Here is an 18,145-nt window from a genome sequence, read left to right on the forward strand (position 1 = left end):
TTAATTATATTCATAATACGTGAGAATAGCACTTTTACATTTTAAATTACCAACGGTTACAATTTATGAAAATCGGCTGGATGGCTGCCCTTCGGAGTATCAAAGCAAAGAGTAAGATACAGTCGCCATGGATAACATAGAGTCCACAGATTAACGGATGTCATTGGGTACTTTCAAGCCTGCACTTTCTGTACTTTGATACTTTCTGTATGCATACTGAAGTTGTATGAGGAGTGAGTTTTCTGAGTTTTCCATGAGTTTTCCAGTTACATAAGCAGCGACGATTTTCTCGAGTAGTTTGGAAAGAAATTGCACTATAGAAACTGTTTACTGCTTAAAAATGCAACTATAGTTCGAATGGACATGTTGATCATGTCTGTGATGAGGTAGGGGATCAAGAGAGTTTTTAACTCAGCCAGTGGAGTTTTGGACGGATCAAGGACGAATGACTTTGTTGGTGACTACATTATGACTTGCTGGCCTCTTCCTCGTCAACAAATCTCACAACTTTGAATGATTTACCAATGTCGTCGACTTGACGACACAGAGAATTATTTAGCGTCTTTATCACCAACACCGAAGTAATGTGGAAGAAGAAATAACTTGTGAGCATAATCGAGACGACTTACTTTGTGTGAATTTTCATTCCAGACATAAATCTTTTTATTCAAGAAATGGCACGGTTTTGCCTTGGAAATGCTTTTAACTACAATGCGTCTTCACAAAATTGTAATTCACAATGTTGAATAAAGAACAACTGTTTATTGATATCATGAAAAGTGCTAGGACTTGCTGAGCAATTACCTATTACATGGCTATCTTCTTCCCCCGAATAGGTAGTTGACGATTAGATGAAGTTGAGAAATACAGGGGCATACTAGAAATCATTCGAATTAAAAATAAAAACCAATTAAAACAAAATATATTTCGATAACATCAACGGGGTAAGCATGAGAAGTTGATTAACAGATACGTATACACATCTCACAAGTTGCTTATCTGGTCATTAAATCAACTGATTATACATAATTGTAAACACAAATTATATCTCAACTATCATCACGTGAACGGAAGATGAATTTACGTTCAAGATAAAGTACCCAAGTGTCAGTTAAAGGGTCGGTAGGGTGTAGCTGCAAGTTTTGGTGGTTTTTTTCACTTGTTTTGTCTTGTATGTCGATTGCAAATTCTCCACAAACCATGTCAAAACACATATTAGCTGGCTTGTCTATGCAGCATCTATAAGTGTAGAATGCAATACTATTATTTACATTTGAATTCTAGTCCTGACCAGAATTCACTTGTCAACAATAACAATGCAGTTTACGTGTAAATGTACCTCCTGAATCGGAAAACTGAATACTGTATCTCAACATGTTGTAGGAGTGGAACAATAAAGTGTAGTTCATTAAAAACAAAGACGGTTAAAAATAATAAAAGTTAAGTACCGGCTCTTTCATCTTTAAAAGTGAAAAAAGACATCAGTATATTTATTATCCTCCAAAAGACAGCAACATATAAGGAATTCTATGTAAACGAAATCGTTGGCTGGTGGTTGTAAATCTTTTAGTTTGTCTCTGTGGGTTTAGGTTAGGACATTTTTGTGTATTTTACAGCTACAATGAATATCCATTTGAATTAGTTTCAGTAAACATGACTGGATTTGAACTGTTCATGTTGGGGTTGGAGTAACTACGAACTATGCAAACGTCTTGCTCTAACTCTGCTAATTTCATAAAAATAATCTCTGTAATATCGATTTTATCGAATTTTCTTGCCATAGATGTGAACATCTGTCCACTAACCTTGGTATTTCTAAGATGGCAAATCATCGCTGAAATAAAATAAAGGGTTTTGCAGTGCGGTGAAAATCTGGTCATTTATCCAACATAAGGCCACATTCATAAATGTTTGATTTATCGTTCATACGTGTGGTCGAATTGGCAAAATTAATATTGTCAATCAAAGACAGCCATCTCATATTTTATTCAGCTCCGGGGATTTTCGTTTGAATGTCAGCGACGGTGCACTTGGTATTCCAGCTTCCGCATTTGTACTCATCGCGGTCTGCTTTCTTCAGGCAAATGAAGCAAAACTTCTGACCACAGGGGCAAATCATCTGTTTGCAGGCTGTTTCATGTTCTATGAGAGAGCCACAAGTCGGACAGGCACGGCGGGAAGGACACAATACCCCAATGACTTCCTTCTTTGGACATTCTCTCAATATCTTCAGTCGTGGGTCTTCACCATTACATGCAGTGTTGCCGCAGTTGGTGGTGTTGTTGGTTCTCCAATCATGAAGACAACACCAGCAAAACTCAAACAACGTTCCTCCATTTTCGTGGGTGCAGAGAGGACATATAACGCGTCTGCTCTTCCGATCTTCCCGTTCGCAAAGAGACTTGCACTGAGGACATTCCTGTATCCCTTGAGCCTTACGAAGGTAATTGTTGGTGATTTTCATCTCAAATTCCTTCTTTTCTGCATCAGTGAGGACTGCAAGGCGTCGCACATCCACGTACTGCCACTCTTTACCGCAGTACACAGTGGAATCACTGCTGATGTATGGACACAGGAAACGAAATTTACCAGAACTCAGCAGACTTCTGCAATACGCTGTCAGGGACTCTGGACCAATGGCATGGCCGCATGGCATCTTTGCTCTTTTGTTTTCTGGGTCATCGTCCCAAGTGATCATGTCGGGGGCGTCAGTGAGCTCAACGCTGTCATCAAGCTGTTTAGCTCCCTCGTTGGAACCACCCTTCAAGCGGAGAACCACGTACAAATTTGAATTGTTTTCGATGTTGTAGTCACTGAGATGCATCCCTTTGCCATACTCAAGCTGTTTTCCAACGTAGAGGATTCTCTGTGTTTCAGCTGGAATTTCATTCCATTCGCTAATCATTCTGAGCAAATCATCCACAGTTGCATCCTAAATAAATAAATAATAAATAAATAAATAAATAAATAAATAAATAAATAAATAAATAAATATTGAGCCTATTGACCCCTGATGCGTGCTCCCCCCCCCCCGTCATAAGAATAAGGATAATTAGTACAGCATTATACTTCGTTATAGGATCCCAGACGGAAGGGTACAGCTGTGTGCAGGTACAGGTGTGGTGTAGGGTCGGAGATGGCGGAGCGCCCTTACATAGCTGAATCTTTCAGGCTAATCGGATCCATAGATGGCTCTGAAACCTAGTTTCCCCCTTGACCGAGAAGGGTATGGCAACCCCTCCTAGGTCAGACATTATCTACGTCTTGTGATGGAGTAGGTCGAAAAATTTGCATAGGTCTTTGAGCATGCGAAGTAGACATCAGCAATAGAGCGATCAACTATCCAACTATGTGCGACCAATCGCCATCGTAAATAGACGTCTAGAAGATTAAATAAGACCATTGCAACCGAGCTGTAGCATTCGTAAATGATTTTCTAATATAACTAGCATGTCAGATATTGCAGATTGCTGCAAACCGATTGACTTTTCGTATGACTTCAGAGTGTGCTAGGAAATGAGATAGCATAAAAGTTTGTAATTTCTCAACATGGCTGGAGTTTTTAAATTAGTGCAGTTTGCTCTAAGCTGAGACATTTTAGTAATTTTGTAATATACACAGCATGTCGGATATCGCAGATTGCTGCAAAGTGAGCGCTTTTTCATGAATGTTGACTGTAGATAGAGTCCTGAGCATATTGGAGGATGCTAGAAACCGTGACAGTTGCTAACAGGTTCGTAAATATACGTAGCGCATTGGATATTGCAGTTTGTTGGAAACCCAGCGTTTCTTCATGAATTTTGACTGTAGATACAGTCCAGAGCATATCGCACGATGCTACGGACTGAGATATAAAATGGGTAATTTTTTACATGGACGGAGTTTTAATGTTAGTGCAGGTTGCTCCGAGCTGAGTCAGACCGACATTTTAATTTTGTAATCTATATAGCGTGTCTAATACATGCAAATTCAGCTGCAAATTGCTTCAAATCGAGACTTTCATGAATGTTAACTATAGATAGAGTCAAGAGCATATTGGAGGGTGATACCGGAGTTTTAACGTTAGTGCACGTTGCTCCGAGCTGAGACATTTTAATGATTTTGTAATGTACATAGCATGTGGGACATCGCAGATTGCTGCAAACCGAGAGACTTTCATAACATTGGACTATATATAGAGTCTCGAGCATATTGGACGATGTTAGGAACTGGGATGACTCTGCAATTTCTTAACATGGCTGGAGTTTCAGGAGTTTTACGTTAGTGCAATTTGCTCCGAGCTGAGACATTTTAACCGTTAATATACACACTGTTTATTGCAGTTTCTTTGAAACATCGCCTTTTCATAAATGTTGACCATAAATAGAGTTTCGAGCATACTTGAAGATGCTACGGATTGAGATAGATCGGTAATTTCTTAACATGGAAGGAGTTTTAACGTTAATACAGGTTGCTCCGAGCTGAGACATTTTTTGCTCACGTGTTGACACACGTGGGCATATGTCGCAGCGATGTCTGTCTGTCTGTGTGTCTGTGTGTCTGTCTGTCTGTCTGTCTGTCTGTGTACTCAATATCTCAAAAACGGCTCATCAGATCAGAATCAAATCTGGTACATAGATTTAGTTTGCAAATGGCAAGAACTGATTAGTTTTTGGTGGATGTGGCTTGCTTACTTTTTGCTCATTTGCATAATTAATGATTTTAGAAAAAATTGATATATATTGACAACGACCACACAATTTGATGAGAATCGCTACAAATGTTGATCACACCAAGATATATCAGTTTTGAAAGATATTAAGGGGTGACGTGAAAGATAATTACTAATTTGCATGTTTAATGAAATTTCCTAATTAGGAGTATATATCTGAATTTACTCTATCAAAATTGACGAAACTTGGTATGCATATTGAAAGTTATTAAGCATTTTTACTTCATCCAAATCCCAATTTGCATAGTTAATGAATTTTTGAAATTAAGGATATATATTTGAAGTTACATGACCAAAATTGATGAAACTTGCTATGTGCATTGAAGATACTATGATAAAACATTATTAAATGTAATTCAGCATTTTTTCTATCAGCCAATTCCTAATTTGCATATTTTATGAACTTCCTAATTAGGGGTATTTATCTGATTTGACTTGACCAAAGTTGATGAAACTGGCTATGCACATTCAAGATACTATGATAGAACATTATTGAAAGTCACTAAGCATTTGAACTTTAGCCAATTCCTTATTTGTATATTTAATGAACTTCCATAATCAGGGATATTTATCTGTATTGACTAAACCAAAGTTGACAAAACTTGCTATGTACATTAAAGATGCTACGATACGACATTATTGAAAGTCATTAAGCATTTTTACTTCATCCAGCTCCTAATTTGCATATTTAATGAATTTTTGAAATTAGGGATATATATTTGAATTTACATAACCAAAATTGATGAAACTTGCTATGTACGTTAAAGATACTATTATGTAGGCTAACATTATGAAAAGCATTAAGCATTTTTGCTTCAGCCAATTCCTAATGTGTGTATTTAATTAACTTTCCTAATTAGGGATATATACTTGGATTTATTTGATCAAAGTTGGCATAACATGCTATGTACATTGATGATTATACCTGGTTATACCAATATTTGAATCATTTCGCACTTAAGTTTTCATGTCAGCTTATTTATAGTTTGCATATCTAATGAGCTTTCAAAGTTTGGAATATATAGTTTGAAGGACTTGACCAAAGGCAATTACACTTGCTATATAAAGTGGTGATACAATGATAGCAGTCAAAGAAATCAATTATTTTTATTTCAGTTAATTACATATTTGAATACTTAATGACCTATAGAGTTAATCTGTGGTGAATATTGTTTATTATGTTCATCATAATTATTTCAATGAAGTTGCAAACATGTGGCAAAGGTTCAAATTTACACATAACTGCAATATATAATGAAACACGTGAGCATTTACAGTTCATATCTGGTAATAATTTTGCAATTTACAAAGCATGTCGTATATTGCAGATCGCTGCAAACTGGTTGACTTTTCGTATCTTTGAACTTTAGATAGATGATGCTAAGAAATAAGATAGCTTTGTAATTTCTTAACATAGCTGGAGTTTTCACGTTAGTGGCAGGTTGCCATGAACTGAGACATTTTAACCGTTTTGTAATATACATAGTTACTGTATTGGATATTGCAGGGTGTTGGAAACCCAGCGCTTTTTCATGAATGTTGACTATAGACAGAGTTCAGAGTATATCGAAGCGACGATGCTACGGACTGAGATAGATTGGTAATATTTTAACATGGACAGAGTTTTAACGTTAGTGGCAGGTTGCTCCGAGCTGAAACATTTTAATAATTTTGTAATATACACAGCGTGTCTAATATATGCAGGTTGCTGCAAAACGACAGACTTTCGTAAATGTTGACTGTAGATAGAGTCAAGAACATATTGGAGGATGATACGAACATGGACACAAATGATAATTTCTTAACATGGACGGAGTTTTAACGTTAGCGGAGTTTGCTCCGAGTCGAGACGTTTTAATAATTTTCGTACTATAGCGTGTCGGATATTGCAGATTGTTGCAAAGGGATTGACTTTCGTATCCGTGGACTATCCGTGAGATAAGATTGGTACTTTCGTAGCCCGTACGAAGTTTTAACGTCAGTGCAGTTTGCTCCGAGCTGAGACATTTTAACTGTTTCGTCATAAACACAGCGTATTGGATCTTGCAGATTGCTGCAGACCGACTGACTTTTCGTATCCATGGACTGTAGATAGAGTTCTGAGCTTATTGGAGGATGTTATGGACTGAGATAGATTGGTAATTTCTTAACATGGACGGGGTTTTAACGTTAGTGCTGTTAGCTCCGAGCTGAGACATTTTAACCGTTTCGTCAAATACACAGCGTATTGGGTCTTGCTGATTGCTGAAAATTGTTGACTTTTCTCCGTATCTATGGACTTTAGATAGAGTCCCGAGCATATTGGAGGATACAACGGACAGAGATAAGACAGGTAATTCGAAGTTTTAACGTTATTGCAGTTTGCTCGGAACTAAGACATTTTAGTAATTTTGTAATACGCATAGCTTGCCGGATATTGTAGATTGCAGCAAAGTGAAAGACAGAATTTTTTAACTCTGCCTTTTGACTACAGCTTTTAAAATATTACTTGTCAGCAAATGCATTCTAAAATTGTGACAGTGAGTTCACTGTTGATGTATTGGTTGAGGGAAAATAAATAAAGTCCTTTGGGGAAGTTTTCTATGTAGCGACAAAAGCGGATTTGTTTGTCCATTCGGCTAAGGAGGTCAAACTGGGTTTTCTTTAGCTTCCTTAAACGTTGGTATGGTAAAACAAGGTTCTTTTACAAGTTAAAGCTAAAAAACTCTTGTAGATTATGGGTAACCTGTACTCCGCATGCGCAATGAACTATGTCTGAGCTCGGAGGTGGGTTGCAATATACTTATGGTTGATGATGATGATAGATGATGGTGATGCACGCCGAGAGATGGGTACCTTATTTGCATGCTTAATAAGGCCAAAGTAAGTAAATTCTTTGTTTTGCGTCCACTCTAAATGGGAAAAGGTACGCGTCTAAGCGGCTGAAAAACACACACAAGAAAATTAACACAATGTAATTTGATTGCAGCAAATAAAAAATTGTAACAAAATTTTAGTTCAGAAAAGCTAAGCGGCCATGTCCTAAAATTTCCTATTCAAATACACTGTGTGTGTTTTTTACGAAAACCTTATAAACCTAAACGGGTTGGGACGCAAAACAAAGAATTTAATTACTTTGGCCTAAGGATTTTACTTCAAACCAACACGCACAGCCAGCGCTCACACGTGACGGTTGGCCGGTTTTCTCCGTAGTAAGAAAATACAGATTTTCGTGAAAGCGCTCCATAGATTTTCAAGTTGTTCATTCTATGCGTTCCTAATAAGTGTTATCATAGTCTTGAGGGGAAAAAATCGACTTTAATATCTGTGGAGTAGTTTTTCGTGAATCCCCGATGTTATTTTTGACCGCGGCCAGTGCAAGGTCTCGTTAATGGTTGCGTCGTTTTCGTTGACACGTCTTTTACGACCCCAAATGGGTATTTTTTCCAAGACCAGACCTGCATTACTTTGTGTAACCAATTTTTTTGGTGCTCGAGGTCTAGTTACTGAAAAATCGCCTGCGAAACCTTGCTCTGTTTATTTATTTATTTAGCCGTGTACACATACATGGCATTGGTATAAAATGAAATACAAAACAAAATAATTACAAAATCGAAAAACTTCATAACAGAGAGATAAAAAACTATCTTAAACTTACTTGTTATAAGCTTTCATCAGCTCGTTAAAGAATTTTGCAGTAATTTGCACAAAGGAATCATCGGAACAAAACATTAAGCTTATGTAATTGAAAAGGACCTCTTGTCAAAATGTTTCAGCTGAACCTGAATATAAAAAATAGAATTACAGTAAGTACCTCTTAAACCTTGTGCAGGTGCACTTTCACAAATCATAATACAATGAATTCATCTCCAACATCTCTTTTGCATAAAGTACAAAGTCTAAGGTGTCTAAGGATATTATTATAACGATTAACTTCATCTGGGAAAATATTATTTGAAATTCTTGTTTTTGTTAGTGCTATTCTATCAAAGGGATTTTGAAAAAGAGACGGATATTCATATTTGAAAAAAGTTTCAATTTTACAATAAATGTTTCTATAGTTTCTATTACTTTCTATGGCTTTCTTCCAGAGATCAGCAAACTTTGCTTTCAAGGAATGTTTTACGTCCTAATACTGTAGACAATTTTAAAATTCTATCACAGAATGCAAAGACAGATTTAACAAGTCTAAAACTGTAGATAGACCCTTTTCATGTAATTTGTTTTCAAGTTCAAATGTTACAGCAAGGAGACTATTGTTTTTAAGGCTTTCTGAACGACTCCAATATTAATCACATTAACGATAATACAAATCTAAATCGCCACTCCCTATTCATACTTAGATGGTACACGCACGGATACACTGACCATGGACGCACCACTTCAGTCACAGGGTACATGGTATTCTGTACGGAATGCCCCGTGCACAGTATAAGGCATGTCTGTGCAGCGTCTATGGCTTCGCCGACACACATGTCAAACAACTTCTGGGTTTGCACGTCACTTTTAATCGACAATTAACCCTAATAATTTCAAAAGAAAGGTATACAAAATCTTTATACACGAGATAATAAATAGTAAACTTCATGAAAACATTAACATCTTACAGGTGCAGCCCACGAACGATGCACTTTTAAAGGGGTATTTACTACGACAAGATAATTGTGCATGACAAGTAATGTGAACTGATTAATTTAAGTCATGAGGGTAATTAATTAGCCGTTCATAATTTGCCCTCCGACTGAAAATTTTTCGACTTACCCTCCTGCACTCAAACTTCATTTTTACCCACTCCCACTTATTTTTGCCTGTTTCCCCTCACCACCGTCAATTTTTGAAGCTCCCCTGCCCTGAGGCGAAAAAACTTGCCGATTTCCCCTGCCCTGCAAAAAATTTCCCCTAAAAATTTGTTCATTCCATTTCCCCTGCAGACATGAAGCTACCCTACCCTGAGATGAAAAAACAGTCAATTTCCCTGTGAAAAAAATTCCCCTGAAAATTAACATCGCCTGCAGACATCATACAGTACTGCAGTGGCCTTCTATTTGGTTTCCATCCCGAATGATATGGATGAATGGCTCCTACATGCGTCTGCTATATAACACGACACCCCCGAAAATTGTATTTGATTTTTCATTGCATATATCCACAGAAAAAAAACCCAGAGATATATGTTCAGAGATTGTTTCTAAAAAGGCTCCCTCTATCTTCTAAAAAGGCGCCCTCTATCGTCACAATATGTCGACATACGTTGTCGATGTTCTCAGAACAGTGCCCCTAGCACAGGCCCTTGCTTGGCCAGACTTTTTATCTGTTCACCTAATGTTATTTTCGTTCATTTTTGGTAAGAAATTACATGAAAATATTACAGAGACTGCCAAAAGTTACCTATTCAAGTTTCCCATATTTCATTGTTCGAAAAGTCCAATTCTACCTGCACGTTTGGGGTAAGTTTAGTCATAAAGCACTGATCATGAGGTTAATTTTGTAAATTAACATTTTGATGAAATAAGTTTTTATTATACAAAAAGGTGAGTAAAAAAACTGTGCAATACTTGTGCCTAAAAACAATAGATTGAACTATCCTTGTGAAAGTTATCATTGAACAATTCTCTACAATCAGGGCTCAGTTGCACAAGCTCTACATTGTTTGGTACTTTTCTATTTTTGATTCAAAGGAAATATGCAGAAATTTAACAAAGTCTGTGTAATGACCTTGGCATGTTGTTGGCCATTTGGGTAGATAGGAAATCAGCACATTTAAAACCTGCATAGTTTAAGCCTCTGTACATTTCTATTGTTTACTTACCTTGATATTCTTAAAGTGTGGTTGCAAGTCTTTTATGATATTGTTATCTTATGTGTAAAACGAAGATTCGCTTTAACTTTTAAGATTTTATTCAGTATTTTTAATAACTGCAGTATTTTGTATCAATTACAATTTCTTCGCCAACAAATTTAAAAGTACAGCTATGCAAATTTAGCCTTGGTCACTGTGAAAGTGGAGATCAAGCCAATCAAAGATTTTCACAGGGTGGTCACACAAAATATAGGATGTCTCCACACAGTCATTTAGAAGGGGAAATCATATCCCTGGACAGGGGAATTTGATCGCCGACACACGCCCGGGGAACTTTACTGCGGCAAAATGGTAGTTTTCATGTTTTTGACATTCCAAGACACAGACGCCATATTTTAATGACCTTGCCAAAATTTTCAAAATGGAGCAGAAGAGCATCTAGTTTACAAACCCTGTTACCGGGACAATGAAACTGAAACAGGAGTCCTTTATTCTGACTGCCATGATTATCATCATGTCACATGTGTTGATAGTGGTGATACATAGTACACCTGGCTGTCTACACCGAGTCTAGAATATTGACTGCAAGTATAGCCTCTATTTTTTTAACATGGCTTGGAAAAATTGTCACATTCCCCTGTTAGGCCCGCACTTACTGCCACTCCACCTCCTCGGTCGTTTTCCACTATGATATGTGCATAAAAAAAATATAATATTTAGGGGTTATTACACGCAACTCGTCAAAATACGGACACATCACTGGAATACGACGCGGTATCGCCCAAACTTCGTGTAATAACCCCTTTATCATACATGCATGCTTTGGTTATGACTGTTTTTCTCCGGACGTTCCGAATTCAGCGACGAAATCGAATGAAATTGACCTTGCTTGCTCGTGGCTGTAATGATAAAAGTTGGTTGCTAAGGAGTGATGACAACCGTATCGTGCATTTTTCACGAAATTCGGACACCATTCTATCCATCGAAATTAATCGTCGTTCACAGTTCCAACACCGTTTGCTTTCAATTAGCTGTGATATCGCAGCAGTACTTGTGGCGTGTATCGAACCTGCTCGGGTCATTGGGGTCACGCCACAGTCGGCGACGACCTCAATTACCCTAGCGCGTTCGATAGTACTGCTGCGATATCACAGCCAGCCTTCAATCACCTCTATTTCCCCGTACTTCTGGATCAATCCTTTCAGTTTATGTTTCCTGTCTTGTGTGCCAATGTTTTAGGTCCGAATACCAGTGTTCGAACATAATCCTGATCCAATCGAATTTTGACCGGCGTTTTCATGGTACATGGTAGCATGTTCTGTCAGGCATGGAGGTAGTGTCAGGTGACTATTAAACCTCCGCCATCTTGAACAAAATTCTGTTCAAGATGGCTACCCGGCCCGGTACCTCTACCGGAGAAAATGGTCAGGGAGCCAGACTATTCCAGTCCGTCTATACTATTTGTCTGTGGTACACTGTAGGCCTACGCTGTAGCTTAGTGATTTATATGGTTATGTTGCTGTACGAATAAAATATTTCAAAGGTATTTACATCGTCTGCTCGTATAGTAGCATGCCCAATTTGCCAAAACAAACAAGTAGAAGATGAGATACATTTTCTCTTTCATTGCAAAGGATACACAGATATTAGACATGTTTTTTTTTTCAGTAAACTAAACATTTGTAAAAACGCATTCAGAGGCACACAAGACCTTGTAAGCATCTTTTCAAGGACAGATAAAGCATCACTATGTGAATTGGGAAAATACATACATACATGTTTTAAACTCAGACAAGACAAAATGAAAAAGACAAAGTAAACTATTTATGAACCTTTAATATGTTGACCTCATGTATATATATATATATATATATATAATATATATATATATATATATATATATATATATATATATATATATATATATATATACTCTTTCATTGTTGTTTTTGCAAAACCTTTATTGTACTTTATGATCAAGATCCCAACTGGGATACGATTTCAATAAAGGCTTACTTTACTTTACTTTACTTTACTGGCTGCCTATAAAAGGGACTGGACACAAATTACGGGGTGGGGGCGGTGTTTTTGGGGGTGGGTCGCCATTTTCGCGCAAGCATTTTTGAAGGGTCATAAAATGTTGTGCACGCCTATGGGGGAGGGTCACCTTTTTATGCATCAAAAGCTGAAATTGCATGTGCACGTATTAATCTTTATCATATACCTTATGGAATGATAAGCATGTAGTTTACACAATATTCAGCATCGCTTTGGAGATAAAAATGCGTGCGATATCAAAATTCATCGCCATTTGATTCAATATTTTAGAAAAGCGATGGCCGCTTCCCGTCGCGGATTGACATAGGCCTACATAATGACATCATTTGTTTACCTGTAGAATTCTAGAATGCGCAAAGCAACGTTCGTAGGCCTCCTAGTACATGACTAACAGGCTCAATATAACTTATAATAAATTGACATCACGCATTTCTTACACCTCGATTTCAGCCTGGATCACAGGCACGCATGTTGTATACACAGGGTTTCACTAGAATTTATAAATACAAGCCGATGTCACCGGCGCGGATCCACTGTCGCCACGCGCCAGAAGATCTGAGCGAGTAGACGTTTTCCCAAGCTCGCGCTGGCTTTGTTTACGAATGGAACGTTTGCGGATAGCAACGCGCGTAGTAACCAAAATTGAGTTAGTTCAGAAATGCACGCGATTGCCCATATTTGGGCACTGAGCCGGGGCGTGATACGTAAAAACAATGCACGGATCTGAGGGCGCTTCCTCCCATAGGTTTACACAGGCACGTGAATGTAGGTATATGATAATAAAGAATATGGAATACTGAAAAAAGAAAACATACCTCCCGACACTTTCATTTTCTGTCATTTCCATTTTTGGCGCGCCCTTCGGGTGCAAGTTAAAGGGTATGATAAACAATGTATTGATGATCCAAGCAGCCACATTGATTTAAGTTGTCATGATTTCTACTTATCCAATATAAACTGTCCCCTATAATGACTCTTTCAATAACAATTTTGGAGATCACTTATTTGATATCTTTCTCCCATGACAATACATTGGGTATAGGTCGGTGTCAATTGTTCATGAAGCTGTATGTACATTTTTCATTTTGAGGACATTGACAGAATACAAACTATTCAGAATAGAGCAAAATGTCATCAATAACAACTGGAAGCTTCAGGTCGAACAACTTTTGAATAAGAGTGTAGGATCAGATAACCTATGAGTTATTTGTAGTTTCCTCTTAGCCTACAATGTATAGTGAATCAGCATTTCGGTGAAATTCCAAAATCAAATTTCTTGCACAACCATAGACTTGAAACCACTGTAGTCTAGTCATGAACATTTATACTAATAATTAGGTGTAAATACATGCACAGATTTACCTAGTTTTGTATTGGAAAAAAAATATTCATAGTTTCATCATAGGCTGCCATGCATAGTGAATGGACATTTCAGTGAAATTCCAAAATCAAATTTCTTGCACAACCATAGACTTGAAACCACTGTAGTCTAGTCATGAACATTTATACTAAAAATTAGGTATACCTAAATGCACAGATTTACCCAGTTTTGTATTGGGGAAAAAATATTCATAGTTTCATCATAGTCTGCCATGCATAGTAATGGACATTTCAGTGAAATTCCAAAATCAAATTTCTTGCACAACCATAGACTTGAAACCACTGTAGTCTAGTCATGAACATTATACTAAGAATTAGGTGTACATAAGTGCACAGATTTACCTAGTTTTGTATTGGGAAAACAATATTCATAGTTTCATCATAGGCTGCCATGAATAGTGAATCGACGTTATCAATGAAATCTAAAAATACATTTTTTTTACATGCATGCACTTTATACCTGCCACTTCAAGCAAAGTACATTTACATGAAATATCACACATATATGATTTGATATTTTTTGGACAAAGCGTTATATAGGCTGCATTTTGCCTTCCTTTTGGGAGGGGACTTCAAAAGTATTGCAAGTCAGAAGGTCTTGAACACATTGCGGGTTTGTGGAGGGGTATTTAGTAACAGGGGAGGGGTCACTAATTTTTGTGCATGAACTTTTGAAGGATCACTATTTTTGATGCAGCGGTGTTTCGAAAAACACCGGCCCAACCCCCCCTGTAATTTATGTCCAGTCCCTAAATAGAACTAAATTTCTTTCACAACAACCTAAACGAAAGTTTTACTTTCCTTAGTATCTTACATTGTCTCCGAAACCCACACCGGTGCCACCGGACAACTATCATGACCTGTGAATCTCACTGACAGGTACAAATCGGAAATATAATATGTGCACCTTGTCTGTCTCGAGTATTTTCAGTGCGGTTGGATTTTTGAGGCTCATTTATGGCTGTAAACGATGTAATTCACCACTCAGATACTTAAACTTGTCAACAGGAAACTTTTCATATAGCGGTTCTGTCAACCGAGATCGTAATCTTCGGCAGCGCAGAGCAGACGACATGAAAACACCACCGTATGGGACTGGCCGTCAACGATGACAGGTGTCATAAAACATACACATTTTCAATGCGTTCGTTTGTATGTTTTTGGTACAACTGTACTTGTATCTAAGTGCAATGCCCATGAACTGACTGCAAACAACAAAATTTTGACCATAATCACATTCACAATGACGTTTCGGAGTGTCAGAGTCTAATTCGCTCAGCAGTTTTACGTGTATGTGAACACCCCATCGAAGGTCACGCGTATACGCGTAGCTGTAAGTAGTTCGGTTACAGTGAAAATATAGTTCGCATTTTCACTAGTTAAAATACGGGTTCATACTAGTACCGTCTAAACAATAGGAGAATGGCAATACAGGCATAGCATGTATGATAAAATATAATATATGAGAGGTGCATGAATTATTTTGCAGATTACAAGTTTTAATCTACAGAGTGACCTTTGCACTGGGATCAGAATGAAAGTGAAAGCACGTTTGTGTAATGAAATGACGCATATCGGTCAAAACAATGATATTGTAAAATAAATCCAATCACACGGGATATGGACAAAATGCTCAACCCAAGCGATGTAGGCCTAAATCTTTCAGCTCTGACAAACCAGAGAAAGATATCACTCAATAGTGTACCTTATTTTCGACCTAAGAATCTTGCGTGTACGCCTAGATACCTCTTACACTTACCTTATGGATCTCGATAATCTTCAATTCATTTCCGACGCCACGAATAAAGAGTTGCCATAGGTTACCCATGATGAAAATCAAAGAAAATTAAGCGGGCGGTAATATGAGAATAGAACGTCTCGCCTCTCTCGTCCAAAGATCTTGCAAATATCACAGGCCTGTTTACATTCCACCTTTATATAGCGCATACGTGAACACGGTTTCCCCCGGTTTTTCCCCAGGGATTTCCCAGGGTATTTCTAATGACGAAGAACCTTATGAAAAGAATTGTGATCAAAAGTTGAGCCCTAAATAGAGTTGTGTAGAATTATTTTCGCTACTTATCATTGTATAATTTTGCATTTTCTTTCACAACTCTTTTCACATTTCACTTCACAATGGCAATTTCTTGTGGACCAATTGAGCGCTGTACTAATTATTTCACTGTTTGTCCTTTATGATATGAAAGGTCAACCATAATGAACAGCCAGTTCAGTATCTGCTGACTCAGATGGAATAACAAAATTCCCCGCCCTAAATTTAGAACCAGTGGTCTGATATGGCATCGAATAGACTACTTTACAGTCTAGCGCTTGGTTGAGGGCGCACACTTTGACGTCATCGTGGTATCCCTTTGGTATGTGTAGCCGCATGATCAGCTCACACGTAAGGGACGGACCATTAGATCTTGGGAGGGGTGGTCAAAAACAGAAAAAAAAATTTAGAGCAGAAAGTTAGGAAAATGCGTAAAAACAACCTGCAAAAGTATTTAAAATCTTGAATTTTTTTTAGATTTTACCGACAGGAAGCAACTTTCTGTATTTTTAGTACATACTCCAGGCACATGTTTAATTTAATTTATACATTTAGAGTGACTGTATCCCTTATACTGGAAGTTGTGATTATCTTATCTTTTCAGGACTTTTGTATTCTGATCACTTGAAAATTATGAAATTATAGAGCCTGTTTTCTACTTGTTCCCTGCGTACAAACCAAGCAGGTACACTAGGTAAAACATTGAAACTATGGTATGGTTGTCAAGACAGAAAGTTATATGCCTTTTAAGATCAAGGTAAACAGATGCAGGCCACATCAGGTACATTTTTTTCACAGCATTTTATTGCAGTGATGAATGCAAGAATTGGTGAACAAGTAGAAACACGTCAATAGTAATAAAACAACATATCAAGTCATTATGTATTATTTTGCTTTTGGGCATTTTCAATTCTTTTTTCTCAAAAAAACAGCCTCAAAAAACAACAGCAACACATGTTTTAACATTCAACAATACACTACGTAGAATGCCATCTATCCAACAAATCCAAACACAAAAACACACAAAAGGGTTGAACTTGAACTTTGAAAGTTTCTCGATAGCAAATACTGAATAAATCTGCATGAATAATCGCTTTTGTGTAGCAAATTTCAAAGAAATTGGACAAGCCCTTTCAGAGAATACAGATTTTTTTACCATGAATGGCATAAGTTGCCCTAAAAAGACAAATATTGAAATTTCAACACATCTATACACATCCAATTAATTTGGACATGCTGCTACAGTGAAAGAGATGTTTTGATCAAAAAAGTGCATCAATTGCTCTAAAAACACAAATATGCAAATTTAACTATATTATTTAGCTTATTTTAGCTTCTCAGCTTGTCAAAATCAATTGTAAATCATGAGATATGCATGATGTTTGGTGGGGTGAATGTAGGCATTTCACCACGCAGTAGAAAGGGAAGCCAGGAAACCAAAATAGTCAATTTTCAAAACTTATAGGAAGCTACTGAGGAGCAAGAAGACCATGTTTCAGAGGAAGATGTGTTATCCGAAAAAATGCTCCCAAAGTGCCACCAAATAACACCATTTTTATCTCTATTTTTCAAAAGCTCCAACAGCAGGAGGGGGGACACCCCCCTCCTGACCTCCCCCCGCAAAAATACTCCCCAAGTGCCACCAAATAACACCATAACCGCTACACTAATCACATGAAATCGTTCGTTAACGAGAGATACAAAAACGACACCGAGTTGTCAAATTTGTATGGAACTTTAAGAAATAAGGGCCAAGTCTTTGACATTTCATGGTCAATCATTGATAAAGCATTGAGCTACTCTAACATGAGCAAGCGATGTATATCAGAAAAGCTGCTCATTATCAATGCTGACAAATCTACACTATTAAACAATACTATGAGTTTAAATGTCACCACCAAAACAAATATTATTTATCAAATTTTAACACCACCTGCAAATAGAAAGGTTCGTCCAAATCATAAATGTAAGAGTGTCGAGCTAGTAATCCTTTCACTCTATCTGAGGATTGCAAGATGCATGAAACTTAAGTAATAGATTTCATTACTTTGTACTTGAAGTAATCTGTTTATTTATTTATTTATAATGCTCTGGTTTTGCATTGAGCACTGTAATTTCCCACGAGGACATCTGTATACTTCGATACATATATATATATATATAT

General features: G+C 37.3%; 1 protein-coding gene across 1 annotated transcript; it reads right to left on the bottom strand.

The window, feature by feature from the left end:
- Positions 1-629: 629 nt before the first annotated feature.
- On the bottom strand, positions 630-16,177 carry LOC139134653 (uncharacterized). The gene is made up of 2 exons (XM_070701610.1): positions 15,688-16,177; positions 630-2,932 (listed from the first exon to the last, which is right to left on the bottom strand). The coding sequence occupies exons 1-2, from the start codon at positions 15,754-15,756 to the stop codon at positions 1,985-1,987; spliced, it is 1,017 nt and encodes a 338-aa protein (XP_070557711.1). The 5' UTR covers positions 15,757-16,177; the 3' UTR covers positions 630-1,984.
- Between the last annotated feature and the right edge of the window lie 1,968 nt (positions 16,178-18,145).

Source organism: Ptychodera flava, chromosome 6, assembly GCF_041260155.1.
Source record: "Ptychodera flava strain L36383 chromosome 6, AS_Pfla_20210202, whole genome shotgun sequence".
Classification (NCBI taxonomy): Eukaryota; Metazoa; Hemichordata; class Enteropneusta; family Ptychoderidae; genus Ptychodera; species Ptychodera flava.